The sequence below is a fragment of the Pleurodeles waltl genome, chromosome 6 (genome assembly GCF_031143425.1).
Source record: "Pleurodeles waltl isolate 20211129_DDA chromosome 6, aPleWal1.hap1.20221129, whole genome shotgun sequence".
Classification (NCBI taxonomy): Eukaryota; Metazoa; Chordata; class Amphibia; order Caudata; family Salamandridae; genus Pleurodeles; species Pleurodeles waltl.
In genome coordinates this window covers 1,181,047,161-1,181,074,093 of record NC_090445.1, presented here as the reverse complement: position 1 = coordinate 1,181,074,093, position 26,933 = coordinate 1,181,047,161, and the positions used below count along the sequence as shown (strand labels likewise).

Here is a 26,933-nt window from a genome sequence, read left to right as displayed (position 1 = left end):
TCGCTCAGCACCACACATAACTTTATTCAAAAGTACATGAAATGCTGGTTGAATCAAAGGGATGGGAGTACCCTTCAGAAAACAGGCCAAGTTTGCGACCCCCACATTACAAAGGCCTTGAAGGGACACCTGCTTGCAAATCATTGAATGACTAACAGTAGTCTTGCATTCGCTTCCGCTGAGAAAGACCTCCGTTTTGCCATTCACACATTTGTATTCAAAGGGCAACTCCTTTCAAAAAATGGAAATGGGCAGAATAATGATGCCATGTTGGAGCCATACTGTCGAAGGACTCTTCAACTATGAAAGGCAAGTTTTCTAACTTCTCTATGTGAAGCATGGTGAACCTCGTTTCCCTTTTAGCCATTGTCTGTTGTTCCTTGGATAGATTAAAGGCAGAGAACAATTCACTACCGTTAATGTACCTCCATGGAACTTAACCATTTTTCAAAGTCTGTAGCGTCCAACCTAACTGCATGATGCAACGCAGCTGACTTTGCCCATGATATAGAAGGGACATTTCTGTCTGAATGGTATCAGTCGCAGACGATACTACGCAGCGGATGAATCGTAAAATGGCAGGCCTTAAAATATGACTTGCCATAACCAGTAGAATTTTTACCAGGTCGAGCTATTTTTAGGACATACTTGCCTTTTCTTGCGAGTTGACAAAGAACAGGTGTTCTGTTCAGACAAAGTGAAGGAACAATAAAACACACCTTTAAATCTTGTTCTTATATTGTCACATTTGCTCTGTGTTCAGGGACAGGGGTCAAAAGTCAGTTTGTCTTCTTACAATTACTTTTCCTTCTGACTGCAGAGTTCCAGGATTTTGTAAGGTGAACAGTCTGACCTGTTGTGCACAGAGTGTGAAATGAAAGGCTGTAAGGTGTCAGACAGTTCCTAACACACAACATTTCAATAACTAAGTCAGCTGTACAAACATTTCAAAATATATTTCAGTATCTGTGACAGCCCATTTCTATACTTCTGTGTGATGAAAAAATATTTTAATAGGATGAAAACAAAATCAGAACACTTTACTTGTTGATGTGCTGATGATAAATGTTTTCTGAAACCCAATTTTCACAGATTATTGTTCATACACCACATAGTTTTATCAATAAAGCTGAAAGTTAGTTGAAAGGTTTTTGGACATTTCTTGGAAACTTGCGGTCTGTAAATGACAGTGCACTGCCACATCATGCTTTAGTAATATAGTTGTTAAAAGTGAGTGTTTAAACAAACTGCTAGACACTCCTGTCCTGATGGCAATCGTATTAGTAAACTAAGAGGCAAGTCATAGATCACGTGTACTCTACTTGTGGGCTAGATTCTTATTATACATGGAGCAAACATCAAGTCTATTTAATGAAACAAATGAGGTTTTTTTGTACAGCAGAAATGTTGCGCTCACACAGGTGTGAAAATGAAGAAAAAAGGTGACAGTGTAAAATAAAATATTTGTCTAGGATCACACAGTCCATTACAGTTAGGTGGAGTAGATTTTTCAAATCACTTGAACTGCAGGTTTAGTAACATTTTTATGATTTTTCGAGGCCTGAATGGAGTGCAGTGTCAAAGAGAAGTAGACTGCAAATTGATAATTGAAGGAAAAAGCAAAACCATCTGTGGTCATTACTGGCTTTTGGAGTTGAGGCTTGCGGCATGTCAACCTACAGCACTGCACGCTACAAACAGATGATTACAGAGTAAAAATTTCCATTAGTAACGTGTGTGGCTGTAGATACACAATCTCTGCATAGACTCTAAAGCCTTTTCTTCCTAAAGGAGGCTAGCGAGCTTTACTACAGACTGGCCAACTAAAGCCTGTTGATGGGCTTGCATGTCTACACAGCAGTGTTTAATGACTGACTGTATGTGGTGTTTACCAGATGATAACTTTACAAATATCTGCTAAAGTGATGTTACCCAAAAACGCCATGGGGGCTCTCTTTTTGCATGTGGAATGTGCTTTAGAAGGAACTGATAATGTGCGATTAGCTTCGGTATAACAATCTATCTTGCAATGCCTGACATGGAGATGACGTGTCCGATGTGAGGTTTAGTGAAAGATCCAAAGATGTTTTATCTTATGAAAGCACTTAGCTATGTTGATGTAATACATGATCACCCTTTTGACATTAGCTCAAAGGTTTGAATAATGTGAAAAGGTGAGAGTACCTATAGCAGGAATTTGAGATTGAGTCCAAGCACTGCCATATGCCGCGGTGTGGATACATGGTGTTAAAATGCATTTTTGCCTTTTGAGGGGTAGCAAACAGGTTGACGGTCATATTACACCATAAGTGCCAACTTATTGTGGAAGGCTTCACCATAGTAAACCTAACCAAACCATGACATGTAACATTGTGCTTACTGTTACTAATGGAGTCTATTACTTTTTAAACATTAAACTGGCTTTACCTTAAAGATTCTGACATTGGTGTTAAAGTTCCATCTCCTCTATCAACAACACGAAAGAAACTTAACCGATCGCCTTCTCGGTACACCAAAAACGTAACTTGTTTATTGGAAGGAGCCTTCTCCGACACCTCCTCGCGGCCAGCATCCATGTAGTCAGCTCTTTCCCAAATGGGCTCTTCAACAGCAACTAAAGAAAAACACAATACATTATAACTATCAAATTATTAATCTTTCCTACAGCTGTTAGGTTTAAAATCTCCAAAGCTGTAGGTCAAATGGCACCAAAACTGTGGACAACAAAAATGCTAAAATGTACACGTCCCTTTATTTTTGGTAATAGTCAAAAATACCAACAACAGAAGTGTTAAGTTAGTACACATCAGTTTTAATAGAGCTGTAACTGTTATGGTACACAAGAGGCATGCTGCACAATTTGTTCCATAACGCTTCACTCTTAGCACTAGCCTTAAGGAACAATTTGATAGCATGAAAGGCATTTGCATCAAACATTTTCTGGCCACAAATCTGTATGATTCCCTGCTTTACCATCTGTAGAACAATGTCAGTCAGGCAAGCATGAACTTGGAAGGGAGTGCATGAAGGTCTGAGGGACATAGAGATACAAATTACAATGCTTTTAAGTGGATTTTTTTAAAGTAGCTCTCTTGTGATTTTGAAGTTTCAAAAGCAGTCAATGGTACATACAATTAAGTGGTTTTTTAAAGGGGGAATTTGTGCAGGTTGATACAGTTTTGAACAATTTCCTGATTAATAAGTGATTTGTGGTGCGTGTGTGATTGTAGGGGAGTCAAAGCTGGTAATCACCTTCAGAGCTCACTGTCTTGCAACCTTCAACATCTCATGGTGACAGTGCCCCCCCCCCTTTCATGCCCTAATATTACATGTTCCAACAAGGAGTCACACAATCTACAGGTCAATGTATTCCAATTATCATTACACATGCAATTAATCTCATTCAGTTACTGTTTGGCCTAAAACAAGTTGCATTGTAGAGTGTCATTTGTATTTATTTTAAATGCTTACTGCTGCATTACCAGTTAAATAAGCATAGTTGCTGGTTCATCAGAAGTGTTATCTACCACCAGTATATAAAATCTGCAACGTTATCAGTTTGGTATGGGGCATTAAAGTTTGTGTTAACATGCAATGCCAAGGTCAAACCAATACATCTGTGATGATGGAATCAAGGAAAGCACTGTTGCTGTTCATTAGCCTTGGAAAGGGTGTAAAGCTATTTCAAAACAACAGGAAGTCCATGACTCCACAGTGGAAACGGTCTTGGACTTTCTCCATTTGTAAATAATCTTTCGCTATCAGAGCAGGAGTTAGTGCAGTCACCAAATTCACCCCAAGGTCGAACATATGATGCTGTAAGACTGCAAAGTACCCCCAGAGAGACTACCAAGGATCTACAAGCCTTTGTCAATATGATGGATGTTTACGTCCATGATTCTACTTTGATGAAAAGGCAGTTCAAGTGCTGCTTTCCAGGGAGTTTAGCCAGAAGAAAATCCCTTCTCCTTCTCTCTATTTAAAAAATAAATAAAAAACATTGCAGCACGACTTAGGTTTGCAAAACAGCACCTAACTGAACAAGACTTTTGGAATAATGTTTTATGGAAAAACAAGGTGAGTTCTGTGGTTTGGTGATAATGCTAAACAATATGTTTGGTGAACATCAACTACTGCATATCACTACAAGAACCTCGTACCAAACCATGTTGGTGGTGTTGGGGTAATGGTTTGGGCCTGCTTTCTACCTGAAGTAATTGGATACTTCACAATCAATACGCCGATCATGAAATCCACTCTACATCAACATATTCTAAAGTGAAACGTGAGATCAGCAGTCTAACAGCTAGATCTTAGCAGAAATCCATGTAAAAGGACAATGTTTCAAAACACATCTGTAGCGCAATGACTTGAAAAAATGATCAAATTTACCCAATCATCATTGAGCTAAAACGGGGTTGTAAGGAGGTGTGAGTCAGAATACATTCCAGAGAATGTAAGAGATTTGATAATCTTTTACAGGAAATATTTTCATCAAGTTATTGTTGCTAAAGTGGTCACTATACCTGTCACTGAATCACAGGTTGCCTTAACTTTGTCCACACGAGGTTACTGAATGAGGTTGATGTTTTTGTATAATAAATAATGACCAAGTGAAGCGTCTGTTATGTTTAGATGAAGGATATATGTATTATCCAGTGGCAGTCAACACCGGGTAGTTATAGTTAGGATTGTGTTCCCATAGGAAATGCCTTTTTTGAGTTGCTAATAACGCTACTGGCGTTTGACTAATCACTATGAAACTTTCCAAAAATAGTGCTACTTTTTTACTAGTTTGCACATCTAATGATTCAGGTTAATCCTTCAATCGAGGCCAAGCAAAAGAAGCAGGGGTCCCAACACGTTTTTCCCCCATTCATTTTTCCATAGGAACTTTAGGCACAGCTACAGTCCAAACCAGTAAACTGAGTTACACCAGATTTGACAAAAAGCTAGATTTTGGTCCAGAAACACTGCTTTTTGTGCTGTGGTGTAAATCCTTTCAGTATTCTTTTAGCAATTAATATAATGCTCAAATGATTGTGTATCTATCTAGCTATATCAAGCTGAGATCGGATTGGCTCCCACCACATTGACCAGGAAGTGGTAGCAAACATCTTAGGACACGGGCTAAGACAGAAAAGTCAAAAAATTACATAAGGGCTGCTGTTGGGAGTCCCATGGGCTCCTGTGCATCTGTTTGAAAAATACCACCCAGGTGGGGCAGGACAACATCTTTATAATTTTGGGGAGGAGGGTGCGCGCCTCCCTCCACAAACCTCTGAGAGGTCCTGATGCCATAAAATAAAGAAGGGAGGGGCATGTGACACGTGGCCCTCTCCTGTAACCTGATTAGGCCCACAGGAGCCCACCCCCTGAAACCCAAATGTAAATAAAAGGGGAGTGCCCACCCCTGAGCCTTTAAAGGCCCTGGGCCAGCTCAGTGAACCAGTCCCTGGGGGCCAAGCCCCGGCACACAGTGGTTTCCCTACCCACACTACCACAGACAGGAAAACATATGTTTGCTCAAGTATGAGAGGAGCATTTTTAAATCCCCTGCCAAAAGGGAATGAACATACAAGTCTGCTCCCAGCCGGTGGGAGCTTTTTAATTGCAGGCAGAGAAACCAAAACAATATTGCTCCCACCCAGAGGGAGCAAGCAGAATACAGCTGTTCCCTCCATGTGGGAGCAATGCCGGCTCCCACACCATGATACTTGGTGAGCGTCCTGGGTGAGCACCAGGACATCCACCTATAAAGTAGAAAGCCCCCTTTATAAGTACATGCGGCCCTGGCGGTCCCCCCTTTTTTTTTTCCCTACTTGGGTTGAGATGGTTTCTCTAAGGCCTATAAAGGCTCAAGGGTACTGCACAGCCCCCCCTCTCTTTTTTGTTGTAGTTGACCCTCTGCCCATAATATATGTTTTGGCCACAGGGCCCAAAGTGCAACCCTAAGTTGCATCGCCAAATGCTGTGCATGACATGGAGTGGGCAGTCTGCAAGGGGGATGGACTGCCTTTGGGTGAACTGCCCACAGGGCCCGGCTATGACCAACCTCTAGCTGCAGATGGCCATGCAGAGCATTGAGTTGTCTGCCTGCGAGGGGTTGGGGGGGGGCAGAGGGGCCTGACAGAAGTGCCTTGTAATATATTACTTTCCGTTGGACTGATAAAAACAAAGGTTAAAATAATGTTATAGTTAGGTGAAATATTCAGTAACAATGTAATCGTAGACTGTAAAAACCACAGAAATTCATCAGTTATAACTCGTGCCCTCGCCATGCACTGTTAAATACCTCACATATTACATGACTAGTGAGATCTTCTAAAACATCACTGCAACTTTTGCAATTAAATTATTGCTGAGAAAACTGTGCAGTATGAGTTATAGTCAACTTAGGGCACGAGTTATAGTTATAGTTACTTCAGATAACTAACTATAACCACTGAAATATATATATATATATATCTCATTCATTAATGTCATCAACCTGCATAAAAATACATACAGCATGGTGTGTGAATATGTGTTTGTCAGACTGTTACTGCTGGTGTTCCGTCAACACCTTTTATGGCCACAGATGTACCATTTTGTGTTCCCTTCATTCATATCTGAAAGTGTTCTTTGTCTCTGTGAATTTCTTATTGTCCAATCACCATACAAAATTTGGCATTGTCTAGTCACCATACAAAATGAAGCCAGTGGAGAGGCAAGCAAGAGATATTCAAAATAGACCCTACAACAAAATAAATTATTTCAGATCGAAAATGTCCTCTTTCTGACTGGAAACGTTTATATTGTCAAATATTAACTGCCAAGATGTGGTATTTCACAAATACTTTGTTCTAGTTTCAAAATTGGGAGACTGCTGCTACATTAGAAAGAGACAACAAATTACTCAGCTAAAATGTCCATTACTACATCTTATCAATGATCAGAATAATGGTCTATGAAAATAATGCTTGGTCCTGGTACTAGGAATCAGAATTACATTTACAACTGGCCACACAAAACAGATATGGGACATGGCATTTCGTGCTTTGGAGTGATGTTTATTACTTAGATGGTAGAGGTGTGCTGGCAGGCACGAAATATGCTAGAAAAGCTAAGGAGTGGCATCAGTAGGCTAGGCTGAGTGATTGGAGATGTTGAGTGAAGAGACCCCATTTCCCTTTTTTTGCATTAGGGGTCGTGACAACCTTGCTATGTCACTAACTATTTATATGCATTACTCAGGCTTGTGAAAGTTTTCTCCAATAGGCAAAAGCTAAAACGACTATTTGCCAATGCTTGTTTAAAGTTGCTAATGTTCAATAGCTGATCCTGAGAATGTGTGATAAACCAAGAACTTACAGCAGAAGAACTGTGAATTTGTAAACTTTCAATCACTCAATCCTTTTATGGAATTGTATTTTTTTCAAGATTTTACAATCAAGAGCAGAAGTGTAAATTTGAAATAAATAAATAAAATAAAATCACCCCAGCAAATACGTTTTTTGCAATAATAAAAAAAAAACAGTTATAACAAACACATTATAAGAGCACTGAAAGTAACATCAATTTCTATATGTTGTTTAAAAGCGAGGTGAGGCGAGACGCGAACAGTAGAAGGTCTGAAGTACTTGGATAATGCAAAAGCCTTGAATTACCTTTGTGTGGCATGACAACATAAAGACAACGGATTTTCCGTTAAGAGGTTCCGCTTCACATAGACGCCTGTATTTAGGCAGTAAGACTCGAGATGATAGCCAAAAAAATCGAGAGCATTTGCAGTAATCTGAAATAGTGGAAACTAAACAGAATAAAGAGGTGCCAGTGCCCCCCCGACAGTCCTGACGAGACCCTGAATGACGAGGCCGAAACGAGTCGACATCTTTCTAGTGGGATCAAGGGCTTTGAAGCTAATTAATTTATAGGCAGAGTTGTTGTTGCACTACACAATACCTTTGAAAAAATATTTAGGTATTTGACAGCTGGGTGCAGTTAAAATCCTTGATCATCACAGCCTAGTAGATCAACTTGTTAATTGTGTAATAGTGACCGCAATGCAAAGTAATGATGATGGGCATAACCCTCCTTTTGTTTATTTGTGTTACATATGTTCATGATGGTAATGTGATGTTTATATCTATGTTGTAGAGATAAAATACGTGATGGATTATGTTATGACGGGTTTCTGCTGTCCTTTACAAATGATTTAAATAAATAAGGGAAAGGAATTTACCCATGAAATCAGGAGTGAGTACTGGTTTCCTAAAGTATTGATTGGATTTGTCCCTGCCTGCCATTCTATGGCATTGTGTTAAAAGCAAGCCTTCACAATTACATTGAAATAAACTGTTAAACTGCCACATACCTCGCCTTGTGTTAATAGGACCACCTCGCATTGCCAGTATCAACTTCAAAGTGCATCCTTCGACAATGCTAAAATGTAAAATTAGAAAATAAATAAAAAGAGCTTTCTATTTTAAATAAGAAAATCTTAATGCGCAAGTTGTACATACCCATCACGATAAACTATGCCTGCTTGAGATTTGAATGGGGTGGTGGGGCCGGGTATTACTGCAATGCAGTCAAATGGTTAAGGAGAAAAACATTTGGGGAATCCAAGTGGCAAACATAAAAGACCACAAGATAAAAACCATAGTTTAGAATACTTTGTAATGTATGCTCATGCATCGGTTTAGGGCTTTAAGTGGGAGGTTTCCTTTTGTCCAACCTGTCAAACAACATATACTATTAAAAAGTTCACAAGAGTCAGATTACATTTTGAATGTACTGGTCTTAATTTTCATTCAAACAGGATTTCGAAGTTGAGGAGGCTTATGGCCTGATTTAGAATTGAGCGGGTGGTAACTCCTTCACAACATGATGGATATCCTGTCTGCCTTATCACAGGTGAAATAGGCCATAATATGACTATAATGAAGCACACAGCATTATCTGTCACATTGTGACAGAGTATCCTATCCACCAAACTCTAAATTGAGTCCCTTAGAATTTACTTTTTATTGCAAAGGACATGCCTAATATCTAACTGCTGGAGATGGGAATATGGCACCACCAGACCTTTCCCTTTTGTAGACAGCTTAGATGGCATTAAATCAATCCCATTTAAGCTAACAGAAAGATAAATAAGGTTGCTTTCTTGAGTGCTTTGATATGGAAACGTAGACACAGTTTGGTCTGCATCTGAACAAATCCTGACTAAGATATAAGAGTGGCTTCAACCTCCCTCCAAATTACAGAGAAAACTTAGGTTGATTTGACACATTTTGTTGCCAGGCTAAGGTAGCTTTTTACAGGCTGACAAAGGGTAGTAATATAAGCAACAAGCATTTTCAATGCAACAGGTCTCGCATTTGTTCGAGTTAGAGCTATTAGTGTTCTAAAGCAAAAAAAAAAAAAAAAAAGCAGCGCAACCGCGCTACGTGAAATGCAGCGCAATCGCGCTGCATGGAAAATAAACCGATAAAGTAGTCCGGACTCCAGGCTGAAAACATCGAGCCTCGCATGTTTTTGGTACTTTACCGGTGCTGTGTAGGTGGGCTAAACACCGGAAAAGGCATGACGTATGCATACCTTTCACAAATGAAAGCAAGCGGATTTTAAAAGGCAAGCCCACGAACCAATGTAAGTGACTGGCGTGGCACGGGCGCAGTTTGAGCCCCAAAGAGAGATTACAGAATGGACGTAGCACTTTGTGCTCGCCCATAAAAAGGTGGATGCCTTCACCTGAAATGAGCTATAAGCAGCATGTGGGACAGTGGATTCTACCTCATTTTTGGAAACTAGGGTGTAGGCATACAGACCTGAAGAGGTATTTGGGTGCACATTTTTTAATAGCCTTCATCTACATAGAACATTTAATTTCCCTTTTTGAAGCAGCAGAGGCACACAATGTACAGTTAGGGTGCAATTTCCTCTCTTGTGAGTGAAAAACTGAGGAAATAAATAGGTTTACCAAGATCCCAGGCTTAAAGGGTCTGCCTTCAGATAGGTCTCTAAATGTATTATCCCAAAAAAATTAAACTTTTGAGGAATGGAATTAGTACTAAAAAACAAAAATGTCCACCTCCTTGGACATGCTCAAAAAGGGCTCACAGATGCAATGCTTATGGGCCTATATTCCTTTTCAACTCCAATATTAAAAGGAGCTGGGCAGATTATTTTCCTCAGCTTCCAAAGCTGGACAAACAAAACACTGCTAATTCCCACCAACTCAGATTTGCCTCATACAAACAAGAGCCTCACCTAATCACCCAAGATCTGTATTAACTTCCCCAGACATATCCCTGGAAACCCGAACAACAATGCCACAACATAGGTCATTACCAACCTGTCTCTCCCATAACAAGCCCATTATGTGGCCCTTCTCTACTGTGCTTTTGCTACAGTTCCTGCAGTCCCTCATGCTCCCTCTGCAGAATGTACCTCACCCCTCCAGAAATTACGAGTAGTTTTGCAACCCCTCAGAAAAACCTATATCACCTCACACCAGCAGTTCCAAACTTCCAGCACTGCTACTTAAGGAACTGGCCCAGAAGGCATGTTGCACACAGCCCAAGGCAGAGTGGTCCCCGTTAAGAGGTGACCAATTCAAACCAGACGATGCCTGCCCACGCTACTGCTCTTCAAGTTAGGCCCATCAGGAATGTAAGAAAGTAGTATGTGGAGTACTGTAGCGTTAGTAGTTTGTACACTGAATTGAAAAGAGGTAATAACAAAGCTTATAGGTCTGTTTTGTGCCTGTATAAACTTTGTGAGCATTGTGAAAATGAGTTAAAGAGTAGACTAACGAATGGATGGATGAGTAGACTAAGTGTAACTTCACGACTGACTACTGTCATGTTCATGGCAGGAAGCAGTTCCCAATTACCCCACCTGCTGCTCCGTCATACATTCAATCATCAATGCATCCATTTATCCATCCTTTGTTATCCACTTACATAACCCTGGAATTTATTACGTCGCCTAACAACCCCACACAAACATGCATATTAGTAGCCAAACACTTTCATTATGAAACGCCAGATCTACTGAACTGCCAGTGCTGCTTTCACTTGTGATGCAATCTCTTGCTGCAACTACAGCAATGAATGGGGTTTTAAACAATACTCAAAGGAATAATCTACGTAGCATAGTGGCCTAATACGTTTCTGAAATCCATGTTTTCTGAGATTTATTTCGAACCTTAAACACTTACTACAGATATGTTGTACAACAGTTATGTGCATGAATTACAGTGATGATTTTAAGAATATTTATATCTCGAGTAGATCTACTTTGGCGCATGTTTATAGACCCACCTGTAATCATTCAAACAATAGTCATCCTCCAGTTCCATATTATTCCAAATTAAGTGTTGCTGGGAGACAGGAATACCTTCAAGAAACATGATCAAAATTGTACCATTAGATGCAATCTTCGATAACAATTAAATAAACCACTGAATACAACGTCACAAGGTAATTTTTTGATGGCCTTGGTACATTTATCTCATAAACTGTTACCCTGGGTTTCAAGACTAATAGCTCTGACGTTGCTAAATTCTTACACAATGGGACAGTTGGTTTCAGCAGCCTGACTGCAACAACTAATCACTCAGTGGGAGGTCGCTTTCAGAGTCATTTAGCAACCAAACAAACTTTAGCCTACTGGCCATCCAAGGCATCTACACTCTTGCAAAAAAGTATCATGTTAAACTTCATGTAGTTGCTCGGATCTTCATTCATAGCCGCATTTGCTTAGATGCATTCGAGCATTTGTTTAATCTAAAAAGGACAAGGGATTTAGATCTGTCCCTTGGTTTATGAATTTAATACGTTTTTCAATACTGGAACCTGTCGCTGACTTGTGAGGTGCACAGACTTTCTGTGGCAACAAATATTCATGCTGAGGTTTGTTCTATCAAAGCACTGTTAGCTTTTGATTAATGTGATCCTCTAGTGAATGTCTAATGATCTGTTTACAGCTAATCAATCCCTTTAAATAATAAAGAGCCTTGGCAAGCCAAAATGTGAATCCTTCTCATCTACACTTAATGAGCTTCATTATGTGCAACATGTCCAGTAGCACCATGCCATAAAAACCTAGACCACACAGATTACTGCTTCCCAGAAAACTATAAACAGGAGCCCAGAAACCACCATATTATTTAAACTACAGCCTTAACCCCTTGGGTGCCTTGGGCATAACTGTTACGTCCCCGGCAGCACCGCTCGGGTGCCGAGGACGTTGCCCGACCTGACCTCATCAAATGTTGCCTCCATCGCGCTGGAAGCATGGCTTTCAATATGGGGGCAGGAGAGGTCAGGGAGGCATGAAAAGGAAATGCTTCTCCTTTCCTTTCATGTCTCTGAGCATTCCTGCAGAACGATTGCATTTTGATCGTGCTGCAGGAATGTCCACTAGACACCAGGGATTTTGCTTACCTTAGGTAAACAAGGAAGAGGAGTGGCCCCTTGGGCAAGGGTCGCTCCCCTGGGCGGGGGGGGGGTTAATTTATTTTAGGCCATTTCTGCCCCCTTGGAGGCAGATCGGCCTATTTTTATTAGGCCGATCTGCCCCCAAGGGGGGGCAGAAACCACTAGACACCAGGGATTTTTTTTTTTAACAGATGGGGAGCAACCTCTTATGCAAGAGTCATTTGATCTTAGGGCATTTCTGCCCCCCTTGGGGCAGATCAGCCTATTTCTAATACGACAATCTGCCCCCCAAGGAGGGCAGAAACCAATTAGGCACCAGGGACTGGTGTGTCTGAGTTTTGTTTGGCGGGTGGGGCAGCCCCTTGGGCAAGGTTCGCTCCCCATAAGGGCACATTAATGTTGGCCACTTCTGCCCCCCCTTAGGGGCAGATCTGCCTATTTTTGTAAGGCCCATCTGCCCCCGTGGGGGGTATAGGGGAGGGGGGGCAGAAAGCCCACTAGAAATAAGGGAAACTTTTTTTTTTTTTTTTTTTTAAAGAGGTTGGGAGTTTGGCCATAACCCCTGCCCCAAATAAATGGGGACAAAGTTGTTTTAACAGTCTTTCAGTTCCTCCCACACTAAAAGATCTTATCCCAACGGCAAGCAAGAGGACATTTGATTATTTTGGGTTTTGGTTTTACATTTGGGCCATGAGAGCTTGGCTAACTCAAAATGGGCCCACTTGGATTGGTGAGGGCTGCACTTTTTTGGACGCTGCCATGTAGAAACATCTACGAGATCTAGAAACATCTGAAAACTAAACATCTGGGTGAGTCCATGGTAGTGTGCTTCACATGCACCCCACACCATTTCTTACCCCAATGCCCTGCAAACCTCCAACTTTGCTTGAAATCACACATTTTCCCCACATTTTTGTGATGGAACCTTACACAATCTGCAGGAATCCACAAAATTCCTACCACCAGCATTGTTGCATCTATAGCGATAAAAATTCTGCCCCCACTTGTAAGCCGACAAATTTTTTTTTCACCTCTTTCGGACCCGCTTTGGTTCCCCCTCAATTTCAACATGTTTCTGGCTCTTCACAGGAACTTGACCCACCTACACAAGTGAGGTATCATTTTTATCGGGAGACTGGGGGGAACGTTGGGTGGTAGGAAATGTGTGCCACTGCAGTGATTCCACACAGAAATGTGGGGATTTCTTCTTTTTTTTAGCTAAATTTGAGGTTTGCTGAGGATTCTGGTTAAGAAAACGCTGGGGGACCCATGCAAGTCACACCTCCCTGGACGGCCTCGGTGTCTAGTTTTCAGAAATGTCTGGCTTTGGTAGGTTTCCCTAGATGGCTGCTGAGCCCAGGACCAAAAATGCAGGACTCTTCCCCCAACCCCCATTGAAAAAAACAGGACGTGGGCACTAAGCCGACCCACACAAGTGAGGTACCATTTTTATAAGGAGATGTGGGGGAATGCTGGATAGAAGGAAGTTTGTACCTCCTTTCAGATTCCAGAACTTTGCAGCACCTAAATGTGAGGGAAAAAGTTTTTTTTTCTGCCAAATTGAGATTTGCAAAGGATTCTGGGTAACAGAACCTGGTAAGAGTCCCACAAGTTACCCCATCATGGATTCCCCAAGTGTCTAGTTTTAAAAAATGCACAGGTTTGGTAGGTTTCCCTAGGTGCCGGCTGAGCAAGAGGCCAAAATCCACAGCTAGGCACTTTCCCAAAAACATGTCTGATTTCAATGTAAAAATGAGATGTGTCCATGTTGCGTTTCCTGTCGCGGGCACTTGTGTGGCACTATTTTAATCTGGAAACTTGGGGGAACACAAAATAGATGAACAAGTGTTATTGCCCCTTGTCTTTCTCTACATTTTTTTTTCTTCCAAATGTAGGACTGTGTAAAAAAGATGTCTATTTGAGAAAAGCCCTGTAATTCACACGCTAGAATGGGGACCACGGAATTCAGAGATGTGCAAATAACCACTGGTTCTCAACATCTTATCTTGTGCGAATTTTGGAAATACAAAGGTTTTCTTCATACCTATATTTCACTCTTTATATTTCACCAAATGAGTTACTGTATCCCCGGTATACAATGAAAACCCATTGCAAGGTGCAGCTCATTTATTTGCTCTGGGTACCTAGGTTTTCTTTATGAACCTACAAGCCCTGTATATCCCCGCAACCAGAAGAGTCTAACAAAAGTAACGGTATATTGCTTTAAAAAATCTGCCATAGCTGGAAAAAGTTATAGAAGAAAACGTGGACAGAAATGTCTCTTTTTTTCACCTCAATTACAATATATTTTTTATTTTAGCTGTTACTAAAACCTTGAAGGATCTACACAAATGACCCCTTGCTGATTTCACAATTTTGTCTACTTTTCAGAAATGTTTAGCTGTCCGAGATCCATTACTGGTTTCACACCGAGTTCTGTCATTAACTGGAGAGAGGCTGCAAGCACAAAAAATAGTACAAATGGGGTATAGCCCAGTAAAAAGCCAAAATTGTGTTGAAAAATGTGGTTTTCTGATTCAAGTCTGCCTGTTCCTGAAAGCCCGGAAGCTGGTGATTTCAGCACCGCAAACCTTATGTTCATGCCATTTTCAGGGGGAAAAAACACATGCTTTCTTCTGCAGCCCTTTATTCCCCCATTTAAAAAAATAAATAATTAAATTAAATTTCAGCTAAATTTTGGCTAATTTCTTGGGCTCCTCCAGGGGGACCCACAAACTGGGTACCTCTAGAAACCCTAGGATATTTAAAAAAAAAAAAAAAAAAAAAAGGACGTAAATTTGGCATGGGTGGCTTATGTGGACAAAAAGTTATGAGGGCCTGAGCGCCAACTACCCCAAATAGCCAAAACAAGGCTTGGCATAGGAGGGGGAAAATGCCTAGTGGCAAAGGCGTTAAACATCCTGTCTATATTTTTATGTATACTATTTGATGGATGTGTGTGCTGTCAACAATGAAACAGGTGTACATGTTCCACTGAAACAGCAACGGCATACCACCAGGGCCTGTTTTACAACTGCTGGTGTCTAGTGTGACACTCTGCACTACTTCACTTTATGCCTCTCTAATCTACTCTGCTCCACTCTACTCTACTCTATGCAAGTGAACTCTACAACACTCAACTATGTACAGTCGCACTTTTTGCTCCTACACTATACTTTAGTCGAGTCTATGCCACTTCACTCTGCACCACTCAAATCTACGTCAGTCCACTCTATGCCACTCGACGCTGCAACAATGTACTCAACGCCAGTACTGTATGTCACAACACTCTATCCTGCACCACTCCACTCTACCATATACCACTCCACTTCACTCTACTCTACTCTGAAACAATCTACTCTATGCCACTTCACCCTATGCCACACTACTCCACTCTGCACCACTGCATTCTACGCTACTTTACTCTGCACCACTCTACTCCAAGTTACTGCTCGGTACGCCACTCTAAACCACTGCACCCTACTACAATGCACTCAGCACCACTTTACTCAAATCCAGCCTACTCTACACCAATGCACGCTATGCCACTCTTTTCTACTCTGTGGCACTCTAGCCTGCAAGACTGCACTCTCGGCTACTGAACACAATGCCACTCTTCTCTGCGCCACTACATGTTACGCCACTGTACACCATCGCACTCTGTCACCGCACGCTATGCCACTTTGTTCTACTCTAGACCACTGTACTCCACGCCATTCTTCTCTGTGCCACAGCGCTCTACATCGATGCACTCTACTAATCTGAATCACTGTACTCTACGACACTGCACTCTATTTTGCACCATTTAATTGTACGTCACTCTACTGCACTCTAAGCCACTACAGTCTGCACCACTACACGCCACTCAACTCTGCAACACTGCATTCTATGCCACACAGTTCTACTCTGCACCACTTAACTCTACGCCACTTCTATCTGCACCACTCTACTCCATGACATTGCACTCTACTCTGCACAACTCAACTATACGCCACTACAGTCTGCATAACTCGACACCACTCTAATCTATTCTTCACCACTTCACTCGCCATCATTCATCACCTCTGCATTTTATCCTGCGCCACTCCTCTCTACGAAACTGCACTCTATACCAATGCACTGTACAACACTGCACACTACGCCAATCTAATCTGCACCACTGTATTTGAGGTCACTTGCACTTCTCCATTAAACTTGAATCCTCTCTACACTCTACCACTACTCAATGTCACTCTACAACACTACTGCATTCTACACACCTCCCTCTATACCACTCCAAGCCACTTTACTCCATTCTATGACACTAGTCCACTCCTCGGCGTGCGGCTCTACAACACTGGACACTATGCTATTTCACTCCACTCAATGACAATCTACACTGCATTACACCACTCTACAACACTTCTCCACTCTATGCAACACCTTCGATGCCACTCCACTCTACGTCACTCCACACCCCTCAACTCTACGACACTCTGCTGCCTCCATGAGACACCACTCCTCTCAACTCTAAACCATTCTACACCACTCCATGCTACTCTCCTTCACCTAACTAACCTTTATTCATGCTGAACAGTAGTCACGCTGGTGTGCAACATGGCAAAAAGGTATAGGTAAAGCGAACAGTCATTGCATAGCTGAGATTTGTTGGCTTTGCCAATGCTCATTTCCTTGTTGCGCCACTTAGATGACATTCCACAAAGTTGTCCTATTGCGCATTCAAAGCAATGACAGCACTAAAAGTGTGCTTGCAAAATAAGTGTGCTTGCAAAATACCCAGTGCACCATGTCATCTTAAATGGAAAGATCAGAGGTTCCAACATGCATATGGGAATAGCAGGATGTGCTGGAACACTGCCCTCCAAAACACATGACCCTTTGGAAACCTTGAATTCCAATCAACATCTGTAGCAAAACAACAGTAAACTAGCTTTATTTTAATTATGCCATTTTAATAGGAGTAATTTTGGGTTCGATTGCGTTACATTTGCTAGCAACAATTTCCAAAATGTTGTCATTTTGTATAATTATGTGTCAATCATGTTAAAATTTTACTGTAAATGTGTGGTGTTATAGTAAGCTGTGAACACACAGGAACAACAAAACACGAGTGGCTTTTGTTCATGGTGATTTGTGCGCACTGTTTTTTTGTCATGAAATGCACTCTTGCATCAAATAAAGAGGCAAGGACACAGTTCGACCTAAAAGATATGCATATCGGTCATCTTGTATAAATTTGCAGAAAGTTCACATAATTGTGCAAAATGAAAAGTATGCAAATTTTGTACGAGGAGCAATGACAATAGAATAGCTAGTGTTCCCTAAGGCTTACGTTACTGCAAATAATTTGGACTTGTTTACTTGGGACATCTCCCCTACAGTATGTTTAAAGCAATAATTGCTCTGGAGCGCACATTTCCATAGTGGGGTTCGTCAAGTTCACTTGAGGGAGATCAACATTTCACACGAGTAACAGAACATTACACGGTGCTGGAAGAGTGTTCTCCTGTGTGGACTTTCTAGGTCCCAATGGATCAAAAAGTCCAAGCAAGACAAGATAGATCTTTTCTTGTAGCAGAAAGACACATTAGCAACATGACAGCAAGAGCGTCCAAGCAACTGACTCCTAAAGAAGACCCTATGCACGGTCACAGTTTGCCTTGAAATAAAGCCCAATATACAAAGTCAGGGATGCAATCTCAAGGTTCTCCCAATTAGGTCCAAAATCACTTTCAGTACCTCCTCTCAGGCCTGTGCTATTACGGGTCACTCCCACCCCATGTGATAAATATGTCCCTCCTGCTGCTGACATCTAGCACACTGAAAGGTTACTCCCAGCCATATGTATCTTGTGTGTTTGGGAGCGAGGAAAGCCTGTTGCAGGGAGCTGAACTGCATAAACTTCAGTCTGGTGTTAAAGGATACTTTTTAAACCATTTCCTAGGCTGCTACCCATTGTCAATTCCAGGTTTATGCAGCTAGTCCATGTGTTTGTGACTTCAGGGCTGTGAAGCAATAGCTGCGTTTGTAAAGCAGTTTATAACACAGTCACCACCTTTCTCCTGTTGTAGTGTGTCAGTAAACACTGCAGTGTCACCCCGCTTTCCGGTTCATCCTCATCTCACATGGTGCTAATCTTATGTGTTAAGGCATTGTAGGCTAAAAATTGCAGTTGCACCTAACCATAATTTGCCACAATTTCCTGGAATGTATTGAGTGCACCTTGATCATATATGTATCAACCACTTTAAGCACTCATGCTATTTTCCACGGTCTCCTATCATACAACTCGCCTAGGACCCGGAAATCAGGCAAAGCCCGCAACAGCATTTGTAAGACATACAGCGGCGGACTCCCCTTTGGCTGCACATATTTCTGGTCAGTCTATTCAGTCTGGTCACTACCTGTATCGGCAACAACAGCCACTCCAATGTCATCCCATTGGACAGGGCACTGGCCAGCTCCACCTTTTCTGGAGTGCAGCCAACCACCGTATTGGCCATTGAGCATGTGCAGCCTCATAATACCATTCATACTTAGAAACCCCTAGGTCCATTCCAGGTTACCACAAAAACCCATTCACCCTTCTGCCCTCCCTCTAAAGATTTACTTCTATCTGCTTTGCACTCTTTTGACCATTTATTGTTTAGTTGGTGTAGTATTGTTTAGAAGAGAGGAGGAAATATCCTCTTAGATCTCAGAGAAGCAGACAAGTGGTTGTGCCATGGTACGTGCCTAAAATGGCTTTGAACGCTTGAGCCAACAAGCAGAAGGCAACGGTCTTGAGGACTCACAAAGACTAAAAGGTTACACAATCTGCTTCCAAGACCATATCACCTCTACCACAACAGATTATCTGCTGTGATGACCTCAGTCCTGGGGCAATTGGAAGAGGCGCATATATGTGACTTTTACTTCTGAGAACATGCAGACTTGGAGACAACCTGAAGGTCAGCGAAACCATTAAATATTCTTTGAGACAAGCTCACAGAGTGAAATTGAAAAACACTCTAAAGGAAAACATTAGGGGAATGTTTATTGCCATTGTGACCCCTAAAAAGAGGGAAAGATATGGGTGGAAGAAAACCTACATGCAAATTTGGCTAGCGACACAAAATAAATTGCAAAGTTCTGGATCATGAGGCACATAAAGGACATCATGTTGCTGCAAGTTGTGTTTTCCTTCAGCAGACAGAGAGAGAGAGAGAGAGAGAGAGAGAGAGAGAGAGTATATATATATATATATATATATATATATATATATATATATATATATATATATGGAAAATGTCACTTACCCATTGTACATCTGTTCGTGGCATGAGTCGCTGCAGATTCACATGCTGTGCACAGTCTGCCGTCTGGTGTTGGGCTCGGAGTGTTACAAGTTGTTTTTCTTCGAAGAAGTCTTTTCGAGTCACGAGACCGAGGGACTCCTCCCCTTTCGGTTCCATTGCGCATGGGCGTCGACTCCATCTTAGATTGTTTTCCCCGCAGAGGGTGAGGTAGGAGTTGTGTATGTTAGTCATAGTGCCCATGCAATGGAATGAATACGTATGTACATAATAAAGGTTAAAGTAATATATTTACAAATGTACAATTGTTTAAGATCTACTTCCAAACGGCTACAGGCTCCCAGGGAGGCGAGTGGGCGCATGTGAATCTGCAGCGACTCATGCCACGAACAGATGTACACTGGGTAAGTGACATTTTCCGTTCGATGGCATGTGTAGCTGCAGATACACATGCTGTGCATAGACTAGTAAGCAGTTATCTCCCCAAAAGCGGTGGTTCAGCCTGTAGGAGTTGAAGTAGTTTGAAATAATGTTCTTAGTACAGCCTGACCTACTGTGGCTTGTTGTGCAGTTAACACATCTACACAGTAGTGCTTGGTAAATGTATGACGCGTAGACCATGTTGCTGCCTTACATATTTTGTTCATTGGAATATTTCCTAGAAAGGCCATTGTAGCCCCTTTCTTTCTGGTTGAGTGTGCCTTTGGTGTAATAGGCAGCTCTCTCTTTGCTTTAAGATAGCAGGTTTGAATACACTTAACTATCCACCTGGCAATGCCTTGTTTTGAAATTGGATTTCCTGTATGAGGTTTTTGAAAGGCAATAAATAGTTGTTTTGTCTTCCTAATTTGTTTTGTTCTGTCAATGTAGTACATTAGTGCTCTCTTGATGTCTAATGTATGTAGTGCTCTTTCAGCTACCGAATCTGGCTGTGGGAAGAACACTGGTAATTCTACTGTTTGATTTAAGTGGAACAGTGAGATAACCTTTGGTAAGAATTTTGGATTTGTTCTTAGAACTACCTTATTCTTGTGTATTTGAATAAATGGTTCTTGTATGGTAAATGCCTGAATCTCACTCACTCTTCTTAGAGATGTGATGGCAATGAGAAATGCAACTTTCCACGTTAAGTATTGCATTTCACAAGAATGCATGGGTTCGAAAGGTGGACCCATGAGCCTTGTTAAGACAATGTTGAGGTTCCATGAAGGAACAGGTGGTGTCCTTGGTGGTATAATTCTCTTTAGGCCTTCCATAAACGCTTTAATGACAGGTATTCTAAATAGGGAAGTTGAATGAGTAATCTGCAGGTAAGCAGATATTGCGGTGAGATGTATCTTTATGGAAGAGAAAGCTAGATTTGATTTTTGCAAATGTAGTAAATATCCTACTACATCTTTTGGAGATGCGTGCAATGTTTGAATTTGATTATTATGGCAGTAACAAACAAATCTTTTCCATTTATTTGCATAGCAGTGTCTAGTGGAAGGTTTTCTAGCTTGTTTTATGACCTCCATACACTCTTGTGTGAGGTCTAAGTGTCCAAATTCTAGGATTTCAGGAGCCAAATTGCTAGATTCAGCGATGCTGGGTTTGGATGCCTGATCTGTTGTCTGTGTTGTGTTAACAGATCTGGTCTGTTGGGTAGCTTGACATGAGGTACTACTGACAGGTCTAGTAGTGTTGTATACCAAGGTTGTCTTGCCCATGTTGGTGCTATTAGTATGAGTTTGAGTTTGTTTGCTAGATATGGAAGGAGAGGGAGAGGGGGAAAAGCGTACGCAAATATCCCTGACCAATTCATCCATAGAGCATTGCCTTGGGATTGATGGTGTGGGTACCTGGATGCGAAGTTTTGGCATTTTGCGTTTTCTTTTGTTGCAAATAGATCTATTTGAGGTGTTCCCCAAATTTGAAAGTAAGTGTTCAGTATTTGGGGGTGAATTTCCCATTCGTGGACTTGTTGGTGATCCCGAGAGAGATTGTCTGCTAGCTGGTTCTGGATCCCTGGAATAAATTGTGCTATTAGGCGAATGTGGTTGTGAATTGCCCAATGCCATATTTTTTGTGTTAGGAGACACAACTGTGTTGAGTGTGTGTCCCCCTGTTTGTTTAAATAATACATTGTTGTCATGTTGTCTGTTTTGACAAGAATGTATTTGTGGGTTATCATGGGTTGAAATGCTTTCAACGCTAGAAATACTGCTAACAGTTCTAAGTGATTTATGTGAAACTTCCTTTGATGTATGTCCCATTGTCCTTGGATGCTGTGTTGATTGAGGTGTGCTCCCCACCCTGTCATGGAAGCATCCGTTGTTATGACGTATTGTGGCACTGGGTCTTGGAAAGGCCGCCCTTTGTTTAAATTTGTACTGTTCCACCATAGAAGCGAGATGTATGTTTGGCGGTCTATCAACACCAGATCTAGAAGTTGACCCTGTGCATGTGACCATTGTGATGCTAGGCATTGTTGTAAGGGCCGCATGTGCAATCTTGCGTTTGGGACAATGGCTATGCATGAAGACATCATGCCTAGGAGTTTTAATACCATTTTTGCTTGTATCTCTTGTGTTGGATACATGGCCTGTATCACCTTGTGAAATGTTTGAACCCTTTGTGGACTTGGAGTGGCTATCCCTTCTGTTGTGTTGATTGTCGCTCCTAAGTATTGCTGTGTTTGACACGGCAAAAGGTGTGACTTTGCATAGTTGATGGAGAAACCCAGCTTGTGAAGGGTCTGTATGACATACTTTGTGTGACGTGAACACCTTGTTAGCGTGTTGGTCTTGATTAACCAGTCGTCTAAGTAAGGGAACATGTGTATCTGCTGCCTTCTGATATGTGCAGCTACTACTGCCAGGCATTTTGTAAAGACTCTTGGCGCAGTTGTTATTCCGAATGGCAACACTTTGAATTGGTAATGTATTCCTTTGAATACGAACCTTAGGTATTTCCTGTGGGAAGGATGTATCGGTATGTGGAAATACGCATCCTTTAGGTCTAATGTTGTCATGTAGTCTTGCTGTTTGAGCAGTGGGATTACGTCTTGTAATGTGACCATGTGAAAGTGGTCTGATTTGATGTAGGTATTTAGTGTTCTGAGATCTAGTATTGGTCTCAGAGTTTTGTCCTTCTTTGGTATTAGAAAATACAGTGAGTAAACTCCTGTGTTTTTCTGTAGGCTTGGTACTAATTCTATTGCGTCCTTTTGTAGTAATGCTTGAACTTCTAGTCCTAGAAGATCTATATGCTGTTTTGACATATTGTGTGTTTTCGGTGGGACGTTTGGAGGGAATTTGTGAAATTCTATGCAATAGCCATGTTGGATAATTGCTAAGACCCAAGTGTCTGTTGTTATTTCTTCCCAAGATTTGTAGAACTGGCTTAGTCTTCCCCCCACTGGTGTTGTGTGATGGGGTTGTGTGACTTGTGAGTCACTGTTTATTTTGAGGGGTTTTGGGACCTTGACATTTTCACCGACTTCTTGGGAATTGGCCTCCTCTATATTGTCCCCGAAAACCTCCCCTTTGATATTGACCCTGGTAGGTAGGTGGTCTTGTCTGTGAAGTGTTGGTTTCTGTGGGTTGACCCCGAAACCCTCCCCTAAAAGGTGTCTTCCGAAATGTGCCTCTGCTCTGCGGGGAGTAGAGTGCGCCCATGGCTTTGGCTGTATCGGTGTCCTTTTTTAGTTTTTCAATGGCAGTGTCTACCTCCGGCCCAAACAATTGCTGTTCATTAAACGGCATATTGAGCACAGCCTGTTGGATTTCGGGTTTGAACCCAGAAGTGCGCAGCCAAGCGTGCCTCCGTATTGTGACTGCAGTGTTTATTGTCCTTGCAGCTGTATCGGCTGCATCCATGGAAGACCGTATCTGATTGTTCGAGATACTTTGTCCCTCTTCCACCACTTGTTGCGCTCTTTTTTGGAACTCTTTGGGAAGGTGTTCGATGAAATGTTGCATTTCATCCCAATGAGCCCTGTCGTATCTTGCCAAGAGTGCTTGCGAGTTGGCGATACGCCACTGATTTGCTGCTTGTGCTGCAACTCTTTTTCCCGCTGCATCAAATTTGCGGCTCTCCTTGTCTGGAGATGGTGCGTCGCCTGATGTATGAGAGTTGGCTCTTTTACGAGCTGCCCCCACAACTACTGAGTCCGGTGTTAGTTGTGTTGTAATAAATATTGGGTCTGTGGGAGGTGCCTTATATTTTTTCTCCACCCTTGGAGTTATGGCTCTGCCTTTAACTGGCTCCTGAAATATTTGTTTTGAGTGCCTTAGCATTCCTGGGAGCATGGGAAGGCTTTGATACTGGCTATGGGTGGAGGACAGGGTGTTAAAGAGAAAGTCATCCTCAATAGGTTCCGAATGTAGTGAGACATTGTGGAATTCGGCTGCCCTTGCGACCACCTGTGCATATGATGTACTGTCCTCAGGTGGTGACGGTTTAGTTGGATATGAGTCTGGACTATTGTCAGACACTGGGGCGTCGTAGAGGTCCCATGCATCGGGATCATCCTGGCTCATTGTGGTATGAGCTGGTGAGTGCGTTAGTGGTGGAGTTTGCGCCGGTGATGCATGTGTTGATTGTGGTGGAGAAGGTGGTGGTGTTACTTTCTTTACCACCTTTGCTTGTGGTTGCTTGTCCCCTTGTTGGAAAACAAGTTTCCTTTTCATCTTGATTGGGGGAAGAGTGGTTATCTTCCCTGTGTCTTCCTGGATGTGAAGGCTCCTTTGAGTGTAGTCAGTTTCTACAGTTTGAAGCTCTTCACCAAATCTATGCAATTGGGTGTTTAGTCCTTGTTCCTCTGTATAGGAACTAATTTTCGGTTCCGAAGCTTTTTTCGGAACCGAAACCGTTTCGGTATGCTTTTTAGGCTCCGAAGAAGATTTCTTTGATTTCGGCGTGGTATCTCGGTGCCGAACATCTTCGGTGCCGCTGTCTCTGCGCCGAATTGTCTCGGAGCTGGTGTCTCGGCTCCGAGGTTGCTGTGTGGCGGTATCACGACCGGAGTCGGATGACTTCGACACCAGCATGCCCTTTTTCGGTGCCTTGGCTCGGTCACCTAGTTTTTGGGTTAAGCCATGGCCTGTTGGCAGTGGCGTCCCCTGGGCTTTTGTGGACTTTTCGTGAGTGCTAATTTTCGACGTCTTACTCACGGTTGTTATGTCTTCGGCGTCTGATTCCCCCGAATCCGACTCGTGGATGGAGAACGCTTCCTCTTCGTCCTCGAACCGATGTTGTCCTGTCGGCGTGGACGCCATTTGCAATCTTCTGGCTCTCCGGTCTCGGAGCGTCTTCCTCGACCGAAACGCTCGACAGGCTTCACACGTATCCTCCTTGTGCTCCGGGGACAGGCACAAGTTACAGACCAGATGCTGATCCGTATACGGATATTTGTTAGGGCATTTAGGACAGAAGCGGAACGGGGTCCGTTCCATCAGTCTTGAAGTCGCACGCGGTCGGGCGGACCAGGCCCCGACGGGGGATCGAAATTACCCCGAAGAGCCACTGGAGCTCTTCAAGATTCGGTGTCGATTTGTTCTAACTAAGCCGATACCGAACGAAACAATACCGACAATTTTTTCCGAGATTCTAACTAACTTTCCGACCCGAAACACGGAGCGAAAAGGAACACGTCCGAACCCGATGGCAGAAAAAAAACAATCTAAGATGGAGTCGACGCCCATGCGCAATGGAACCGAAAGGGGAGGAGTCCCTCGGTCTCGTGACTCGAAAAGACTTCTTCGAAGAAAAACAACTTGTTACACTCCGAGCCCAACACCAGACGGCGGACTGTGCACAGCATGTGTATCTGCAGCTACACATGCCATCGAACATATATATATATATATATATATATACATATATATACACACACACACACATACACACACACATACACAACTTAAAATTTAAAGTGCACACAGCACGAACAATAAATCAATGGCCAGTCAAATACTTACTTTTCTAAGACATATTTCTAACTCTACACAGGCAACTGAATAACTACATTCCTGAGTAATAACACAGTCTCCCTTGAGGTTGGAGCACTAGTGGTCAGGCAAATCCCCGACTCCGTTTCTTATAACATGGTCAGGGTTATGCCCTATTCACTGGTGGATGCTTCTTAGGAATGTTTACTAGTCCACCGCACTCAAGAGTTCTCCTTTGACTCCTTAGGAATTACAAAAAAAAATTCTATAGTGTCACAGCGCCATTTGCAGTGAGTTCTCTAAGGCCCAGTTCCAGTTTTACCCACTTTAGGGGTATGAAAGCGGTCTGCAGTGCAGCGAGTGGCCTCTCTGTTGGCGCGAAGCCCAGCTGCTCGTGGTACAAGCGGCAGAATCCAGCAAGCACAGACTCTCTCCTCTGAACAGCACTGGTGGTTCGTTCCAGTGATCAGAGCTGCTCCAGCTCAGCATACACAAGGTAAGGCATTCTTCCTCTCATGTGGCGGAGTGGAGGTTAAAGGGGTGGGGAACTCGATCCGACTGGAGCCCAGTTAGGGTGAGAAGTCTCCAGGAGCACCTTTGCAGTCTTCGGGGAATCAGTCAGGTGTAGGTCTCGGTGTGCTGGCTTAACCGGCTAGTCACAGCCGCAATCTTTAAAGTCCGGAATACAACCTGAACTGTATCAGCAGTCCCTCAAGACAAAAGGGGTTGCATTTGTACTCACAATTCTGGAGCAACTCTTCTGGGGCAGAATTACAAGCCTCTTACCATGCAGAGGACTTTTTCACCCCAGCACCAGTCCATGAACGGAGGGAGAGCGCCTAAGCCATAAGATTCCACACAGCAACGTTTTTATTCAACAACCTTAAGCCATTTGTTTCTGTACACCAGTGGCAGGGTCTCCAGTTTGTCCTTCAAGTGAATGATAGATATCGTCTGCTCACTGGATCCAGCAATACATCTCATCACAAGTGCCATATGCTGAATTAATGAATTTGTCAAATGATGGACTGCTTTATTACATAGGCTTACCTGAAAAGAAAACTCCAGATCAATGCAGTGCATTTACCTTACTGAATGTTTACAAGACTAAAGCTGTATCTTCAATTCAACAGGACCTTTGCTGTACACTAAGAATAACCTTAGTAAAATGAAACATCTAAGCAATAGGCATCACCCCTTGCATACATCAAGGGTAAACACCAGGAAAGTGACATGGTAATGGAGAGCCAATTTAATCTGACTCAGCAGAAACAGAT

General features: G+C 42.4%; 1 protein-coding gene across 3 annotated transcripts in view; it reads right to left on the bottom strand.

The window, feature by feature from the left end:
• ZFAND4 (zinc finger AN1-type containing 4) overlaps window positions 1-26,933 on the bottom strand; it is a 273,261-nt gene that overhangs the window by 221,239 nt on the left and 25,089 nt on the right. For 2 of the 3 annotated variants that reach the window (XM_069240423.1, XM_069240422.1), the window contains 3 exons: window positions 11,310-11,385; window positions 8,357-8,424; window positions 2,428-2,614 (listed from right to left, as the gene is read on the bottom strand). In XM_069240423.1, the coding sequence (XP_069096524.1) occupies window positions 2,428-2,614; window positions 8,357-8,424; window positions 11,310-11,347 (293 nt within the window). In that variant the 5' untranslated portion in view covers window positions 11,348-11,385. The remainder of the gene's footprint in view (window positions 1-2,427; window positions 2,615-8,356; window positions 8,425-11,309; window positions 11,386-26,933) is intronic. The other variant, XM_069240424.1, reaches the window with a different exon arrangement.